This window comes from Limulus polyphemus, unplaced genomic scaffold, assembly GCF_000517525.1.
Source record: "Limulus polyphemus unplaced genomic scaffold, Limulus_polyphemus-2.1.2 Scaffold1398, whole genome shotgun sequence".
NCBI lineage: Eukaryota > Metazoa > Arthropoda > Merostomata > Xiphosura > Limulidae > Limulus > Limulus polyphemus.
Genome location: NW_013667008.1, coordinates 193969 through 202867, shown reverse-complemented (window position 1 = coordinate 202867; position 8899 = coordinate 193969). Strand labels below are relative to the sequence as shown.

General features: G+C 35.9%; 1 protein-coding gene across 1 annotated transcript in view; it reads right to left on the bottom strand.

Moving 5' to 3' along the window:
• Positions 1-66: 66 nt before the first annotated feature.
• LOC106463404 (short transient receptor potential channel 3-like) overlaps positions 67-8899 on the bottom strand; it is a 107656-nt gene continuing 98823 nt past the window's right edge. The window contains exons 9-11 of the mRNA XM_013923425.2: positions 7596-7793; positions 970-1035; positions 67-642 (exon numbers count right to left, since the gene is read on the bottom strand). Coding sequence (XP_013778879.1) covers positions 388-642; positions 970-1035; positions 7596-7793 — 519 coding nt within the window. The 3' untranslated portion in view covers positions 67-387. The remainder of the gene's footprint in view (positions 643-969; positions 1036-7595; positions 7794-8899) is intronic.

Sequence of the window (8899 nt, the reverse complement as noted above, 5' to 3'; positions counted from 1 at the left end):
AACTAGTTTTAATTAACAAAGGACTTGTATCGCTGAAGTTCCTCGGAAAGAATTTATACCGGAAATTAAGAGACGAGCAGATACGCAACATTATGTTATATATGAATTTTTAAAGTTCACAGTTACAAATATTGAAATCTTTAAGACAAATAGTCATTCTGCTTCAAGAAACTAACTGTAAAACAAGTTAATTAAAAATGTATCTACACACTTATAAAATTCATTGTAATAATCTAACATAAAATGTCTACTTGTATGTTAACCTACAATTTATAAGTTAGTTTACCATGAGATCACTGTTAAAATAAAAAAAAAATTAAATATTTGGTAAACACCTGATTACACCCACACAGTTGTGGGGAACTTAAATAAGATGCAAAATGTTACCTATATACTTGTACACCTTGTTTCATTATCAATACTACCATCTACTTCATTACTCTGTTTCAAAGATGGTTTAAAAAAACGTAGTTGAGCAAGGGTTATGCTGGATCTCAAAGACTTTCGCACTTCCTGAATTACTTCTGTTCTAAGTTTCTCTAGCATTTCACCCGATATCATATTCTGATTAGATATCACGGTATTTAGAGTTCTGTGTTCTTGTGCTTGGAGGTAACGATGTTTTAACTGAATAATCAAATCCTAAGCAAAAGAACAAAATATAGATAGCAGTCAAAAATTGTGAACAACCACACTCTAATTATAAAATATACACTAATAATGGATCACTCTTATATTGGAAAATACAGCAGAATGGATTCAAATCCAGATATATATTAAATTTACAAACTCATTCAAACAAAACGAATTTCTTTTTTCTCATTAACAAAATGATACATATCACTATATATGAAGAATTAATAACAACAATTTTCAAAATTCAAAATACAGGAATTAACAAAAGAAAGAGATCGCTTTCTGTAAGATTCTATGAGAAATATAGTAAAAACAGAGCAATAAAAACTGTACCTTATAGTCTTTTTGTGTCTGACATTCACCCTCTTCTTCACCACAATTCTCAAAAAAACAGCAATTCTGTAAAAAAAAATAACCATTCCTTGAGAACATTTAGTTTTTGATGTAGAAATAATATAATTTTAATAGATGTTGATTTAGAAAAATGAAAAGCTGGAAACATTTAAAATTTGGTAAATGTATATAGCATATATGATATATGATTAGGTAGATAACATCATATGGCAGTCCCCAAAAGATATAAATATTTACTGAATGATGATAAAAAAATCTATAAGTCTTCAAGACAAACTTGAATCCACAAAAATAGCTTACCAAACTCTTTTTTTTTTCTGTAGTTTCACTGGTATTATATTTACATACAGAATACTGAAACTGTTAAAGAATCATTAGCATGATAGGTATATACAGAATATCGAAACCATTACAGATTCACTAGTATGACAGGTACATATAGAATAGTGAAAGTGTTACACATTCTTTAGTATTATAGGTTCATACAAAATAATGAAACTGTTATAGATTCACTAGTATGATAGGTACATACAGAATAATGAATCTGTTACAGATTCATTTGCATAATAGGTACATACAGAAGAATGAAAACATTACAGATTCATTAGTACTATAGGTACATACAGAATAATAAAACCATTACAGATTCACTAGTAAGATAGGTACACAGAGAATAATGAAACCATTATAGATTCAGTAGTATTATACGTACGTATAGAATAATGAAAACATTACAAATTAAGTACTATTAGAGCTGTGTATAGAATATTGAAACCATTACAGATTCACTAGTATAACAGCTACGTATAGAATACTGAAACTGTTACATATTCACTAGCATGATAGGTACATACAGAATACTGAAACTGTTACAGATTCATTAGAATAACAGGTACATACAGAAAACTGAAAGTGTTACAGATTCATTAGTATAATAGGTGTATACAAAACATTGAAACTGTTATAGGTTTACTAGTATGATAGGTACCTACAGAATAATGAAACTATTATAGGTTCACCAGTATAATAGGTACATACAGCATACTAAAACTGTTATATATTCACAAGAATGATAGGTACATAGAAAAAATCGAAACTGTTACAGATTTACTAGTAGGATAAGCGAATACAGAATAGTGAACTGTTACAGATTCACTGGTAGGATAAGCGCATACAGAATGCTGAAACTTACAGATTCATTAGCATAATAGGTTCATACAGAATAAAGAAAATGTTACACATTCTTTAGTATTGTAGGTTCATACAAAATAATGAAACTGGTACAGATTAATGTACCTATGATTAGCATAATAGGTACATACAGAATAGTGAAAAAGTTACAGGTTCATTAGTATTATAGGTGTATACAGAACATTGAAACCATTATAGGTTTACTAGTATGATAATCACCTACAGAATAATGAAAGCATTAGAGATTCAATAGTATGATACATACATTCCGAATTCTTAAACCGTGATATATTAACAACTATGATATGTACATACAGAATAATGAAATCCTTACAGATTCAATAGTATGATAGGTATGTACAAAATAATGAAACTATTACAGATTCACTAGGGTGATAGGTATGTACATAATCATGAAAATGTTACAGATTCAGTAGTAGGATAAGCGCATACGGAATACTGAAACTGTTACAGGTGTTGAGAAAGAGCATGTACTGTAATCTTAATATACCTTTTAGGTAACTGAAATGGTCATTTGGGACCAATGAAACAAAGCGACTTTAAGAATCCTGAGAGTACTGGAGACTCAAAAAATATGTAGTCATGAAAATCGAATGGCAGTCGATAAGGCTGTCTTAAACAGGGCGACTGTAGAAGATGCAACAACCTATGACAAAAAGCCAGGTCAAAAAACGAGTTATGGTTGGCACTTCTGCTCTAAATGGGTTTAACCTCCTCTCAATACACCATTGCTGATATGTGTGCCACTTACGTAATACGTGTTCATCTCGGACTAAGCAAAAACTGTGACAGATACATGGCAACCTCAGAAATTAAACCCCGATGCATAATCTCCATATCTGAAGCTTGAGCTTCTGGATAGCTGGGTGCACCAAGGTATATCATAGCTGCCTCCACAGAGATAGCATAAGAAGAAGTGAAATAGGTGGTCACTCAGAAATGTACTGTGTAGCAGTCAATCTGGTGCTAGCAACAGGACAATGGGTTGGAACAAGTCATGTTTAGTACCCTGCATAACATACGAAGTGGACACAAGGTCTGAAGTTGTAATCCTGTCTTGTTCTGATGGAATGCAACCATTGCCAAAGCACTAAGATGAGGTACTGGAGACCAAATTGCCAGTGGTTGTGTGATCCAATGAGAGGCAAATCCACCAATCAGAGTTGCACAGTTAGAGCCAATCCAACAGAAGCTTGTGATGTAACATCTATCCTGTCGGGAGAATCAATTAGGATTGAGACAACTGACCTGCTACCACAAGCATCGCCCATAGAAAATGGCAAGCTAGTAGGGTGATAAGATAGGAATGATCCCGAGAAAGGAGGTCCAAGATTCGAAAACAGAACCCCAGACCAATTTTCCCTTGACAGAAAATGCAAGACACCACCATGGAATTGTCGGAGTGAAACCTGATGACTTTCCCCTTACTGAGCCCAGTTCATGAGACATTGGCTGTTGAACAGCAAGAAGGTCTAAAACACTACATAGGAAAGCCTCGTCGTTCATGCATAGAACCTGGAATTCCTGGCCATTGAAATATGCACTCCATCCCTGAAGAGACTAATTTCTGGACGAGGTGGCAGCAGACGAACCCATATCTTAGTATTATTTCAATTTAACCTCCCCCCCCTGAGATAAAAGAGAATGATCCTGAATAAGGAAACTGGGGAATATAGAGTAATGCTGTTCATGATCCGTTAGTCACATAAAAAACATTGAAAGGATCTCTTGTGTGCTCATCTCAAAGGAATGGGGATTCGAGTGATGCTCATATACCCAAAAGAGAAAGAACAATCCATGCAATGGGAGTAGGAGAGGTGAGAAAGAGTCGGACTTCCTGTTCTATAGCTTGGAACCGGATGGGAGTCAGCTGAGCCCAACTGAGATATGTGATGAAAAAATACCTAAACCGGCGATATATTGTGTTGGAGCGAGAAAAGATGACTCAGCTCTGATAATGAAGCCTGGTCTGGCATGGCCAGGTGGTTAAGGTGCTCAACTCGCAATCTGCGGGTCGCGGGTTCGAATCCCTATGACATCAAACATGCTCGCCCTTCTAGCCGTGAGGGAGTTATAAGGTGATGGTCAATCCCACTATTCGTTGGTAAAAGAGTAGCCCAAGAGTTGGTGGTAATGACTAGCTGCCTTCATTCTAGTCTTACGCTGCTAAATTAGGGACAGTTAGCGCAGATAGCACTCGTGTAGCTTTGTGCGAAATTCATAACAAACAAACAAACAACAATGAAGCTTTCCTTGGTTGTTTCTGAAAATAGACTTCGAGTGTGATGTTCTGCCAATTGATGAAATGGTGCCAGCAGTAACCAGAGTCCACGGAATAGTGTGTGCACAAGCCTATGGAAAGGAGGTGACGAGAAAAAACACGAACAACATCTAACTTGAACATTCACAATCCTATTAAAAAATACTTAATCAGAGTGAGTTATGACTCACGTGTGAACCATGAAGGATCTTGAAAATTGATATAGACGAGAAAGATCGATGACTGGACGCCAATTTCTTGTCTTCTTGAGCTCAACAAACATATGGGAATCAAACAACCTCTGAAAGACCTGGCATGGATCCATGGTTAAGGTTTACTACACATCCAGGAATTCTTGGAGCCGAGCCCCCACAGACTCCAAAGGCATACAGTAGTCACAAACGCTGCTGGTAGCATTCTGACTGAGTGGCAGAACTCTTGGATATGTACAGAATTGTTTTCTGGGTATTAATAGACCGAGAGGCTGATGTCGGGGGTTTGGACCCTTGAATAGGGGTGGAACTGTAACCTGCTCTAGGAGCCAAGGAAAGTTGAAACGCCAGTGACAACAGGGGTAAATGTAAAAGCTGACAATCAAACCAATGTGGATGCTAACAATGGTCCCAACTCGTCATCATTGGACGTGGTGATCCTGAGAGTATACCAACAAAGTTTAGTGGACTATAATTCGGTACCGTATGCAAGGTGAAACGAATACTAGAAACTTGTGATCTATTCAGCTTAACTACAGACTCCACTCTAGAACCCCAAATTCCCAAAAAACAGATATGTTCTTTGAGAGTCAGAATATTCTTCCACCTGGAGTTGGTAGGCTAAATCACGCAGTTTCGACAATTGTGGCAGACATGCCAAAGTTGTCCCTTCACGTAACTGTGGAGTAAACCTCCTTACATGACCTTGCATATCAGTGGATGGAGGGAGAACTAAGTATTCTTTCCCAGCCCTTTCATCCATCTGGCTCAAAAGCAATTGGAGAAAGACCGAAAACATAACATACTCAAAGGAGCCCGAGGCAGCTGATCCCAAAGTGGCCTCATGAGAAGCTAACAAAATAAAGAAAGGCACATGAAAAGGAGAATGTCCAGGATTGCCCTCAATTGCAGAATCAGAGCCCCAGGAGGAATACCACTGAACCGAATATATGTCTCCATCTCACTAGGAATAAGATCACTGACAGTGACTCCCCCTCCTCGATTGTTGAGCAATGCAAGATATCAGAGGTAGGAGAAGAGACACTTGGTATGTCTCTGTGCCGGAAATAATAAACTGGGAAGTCAATGCAAAACGAATTTTTTTTTAAATAAAAATCAACTACATAACACAAAGAATGCTCAAATTATATCCAACGACCATGGTACAGAGAAACCCATTATTGAATGCTTTGTCGAGAAAATGATAGTATTATCTCAATGAGATGCTTATATATATAGTACCAGGATAAAGGACGTATTGACATATGGAAGTACTTTAGTGATTTTAGTACTTAGATTATGATATTACCCCAGAGCAATGCTTAGATGGGCAAAGGAAGGAAACCTTAGCAGTCGAGTAATAGCTGTAATGTGAGAGGAGGTAAGTATGGTTTGGAAGTCCTTTAGTGACTCCGGTACTCACACTATGATATTACCCCAGAGTTTTTTTCCCAGATGTTGGTAGGAGTGGCACCAATCTACATGGGAGCCTACTCATAATACCAGCTTTGCTTTGATGATCTAGTTGGAGTGGTAATGGACCTTCTGTTTTATCAATATAGATTCAATACATTGTTCATGGAAGAGGGTCCACTATCTCCTCATAATTAAGAATGCGGAGTGGTCCCATTCTGGGTCCTTGATTGAGCACAGTTTGTTCCACATCCTCTTCAAAATTCTAGGGACAATAAGAATTTGCCTTGCCCATTCAGTTGGGGAGTGAATATGGGTGTTCATAATTCCAAACCAGATTAGTTATGTTTCTTCAGGTTGAGTATGGCATGCAGGACCCCATCATTCTGATGGTCCAATTGACCTAGCCACCAACGTGGGATATATGGACCATGGCCCTGTAATTCCAAACCCAAGCAGTGGAACTTTGGCTGTCTGATTGGGGCCTGGCCAATAGTGATGATAGATCATGTAAAATTCCACCCACAGTACATGAATTAAGTTTTGGGTGAAGAGCATATATGTTCTGGATGTAGTGTGATTCCACCACTAGAGTGCCAATCTTGTATTGGCACACTCATGATCTATGCAGATGCTTTCTCTATGGATAATGTCCTCATCGGCCTCCTCTACATTATCAATGTGGGATTCTAGCTGAAGTGTGAGAAGGGGTAAGTATGTTTTGGATTGAAAATGTATTTCCAATAACACTCACACTCCCCTGTCCTTCCCCACTAAGAGCCGTTGTTAGAGACTGCATAATGGGTCAATCTAGAAATGGTGAAGATATTATCTGAATGAGGTGCTTATATACAATACCAGCATAGAGAGCACATTGACATAGGTGTAGAGCATCACGTGACAGATATTACGAAGGGTAATTAAGTGGGGGAATGAAAGAATGAAGCATGCAAGAAGAATTAAGGCCAATACTTAAATGGGCAAAGGAAGAAAACTCTAATAGTTGAGTAGTAGCTGTAGTGAGAGAGAATGTAAGTATATTTTATAATTCCATATCTTGAATGAATCTCCTGTTTGATAGAATTAACTGATATAGCTCAAAGAGTATTTGCAATTAACTTGAAAATAATGCATTACTACGGCATGAAAGATACAAATACACCTGCAGCTTCAAAATACAGAAATTATGTTGCATTGTTAAAACCTGTTTTCTAGGTTTCCTAATTTCAAAACAACATTACTTGGGAAAACACAAATTGCTTTTTAACAATTATTGTAATACATTACCCTTCCCACAACCCTACTAATTTAAAAACCTCTAGCAAAACATTAACTGGAAGATAGAACAATACATATTTTTTACTGACACTTTCATAAACCTGTCTTAAAAAAAATCATGGAAAACATTAATTTGAAAAACATAGATTTTGCAAATCAGATACTATATTGATTATTACTGAAGTATAAGATCAAATTTGAATAAAATCAAAATAACAATGTTTTCTTACCCTTTTATAAACACCGCCTTTTGTGTTCTGGCTTGAAAAGTTTTTCTTCCAAAAACAGTCTCTGAGCTTTTTACCCAAATTCACTAGTTTCTGAATACGTGGAATTAAGTTTAAAGGTGAAGGAACTGCACTTCTACATGCAAAGTATGCCAACCACAGAGCAGATCTTGCAAATTTCCACTCTGTGTCCGAGTTTTCCTACAGAAAACAATGGTTTATTCCAAATTTGCTTTTAAAAGTTTATGTAAATAAAATTAAATGATAAAGTAAACATTGCTTTTACATCACATGAAAACAGTTTGGATTTTTGAGAGTGACAGAATATGATACACTAGTGTATTCTGTGGCTATATACTTGTCGAAACGTTGTACATTTGCTGTTGTATTAAAGTTTTCTTCATTACCCATTCAAGCCGTCTCCAGCCATTATTAATCATACTTGTAGTATTTTCAGGTAAAATCAATTTCTTACAAGTATCATATAAGTAATCTTACTAATAACAGCTGATTTGCTGAAGAATAAGGAGAGTATTCTGTGTTTGATTAACTTGACTTTTTGTTTGAAATATGGACAAATATAAATAAATAAATGATCAAAATATTTTATTATAAAAAACAAAACTAAAAACTAAACACATGCAGTGTGTGTACTTGTGAGATGAAATGTCAGTTGCTTCTAGTTCTACTGGTGTGGTTAAGCTCCACAGCTTTCTTTCCCTCACAATTAATCTCTGTATAACTGCAACATGATTTTCTTGAAGAATGCCTTCACCAAACAATCTCCTAATAGAAGAAAACGCAACAGGTAAACTCACTTTCTTTGTCATGCTTACAGCGTCAGCACTGGCCTGTTTTCTCACTACACTGATTAGTTGTTCCATTTGGATAATATCTACTAAACCAGCAAAAAATATTTTCAACCTGGCTGCTATATCCTCGCTGGTAGAATATATACTAGCTACTACAGAGAGTAAAGGTAAATTAGGTGGAAAATATAATATGCCTAAATATATAACACACTTAATTCTTTCTCTTTTTCAGGTTTGTCCTCAAACTGAGAGTTAAATATAATTTTAAACCATTAACCTTTAAACTCTTATCATGTTCAAGGAGCATGTTAACTCTATTCTTTAGAACACATATGTACCTCATGAATGACACAAACCCTTTAACAAAGAATTATAGTAAACTACAAAAGTTAACATTTTCATAAATCGAAAATGAATTTCCAATCACATTAGATCGTCAAAAATTTAAGTTTAGTTTTTTAATTAAAAAAACCACAACAACTTATACATCAAAGC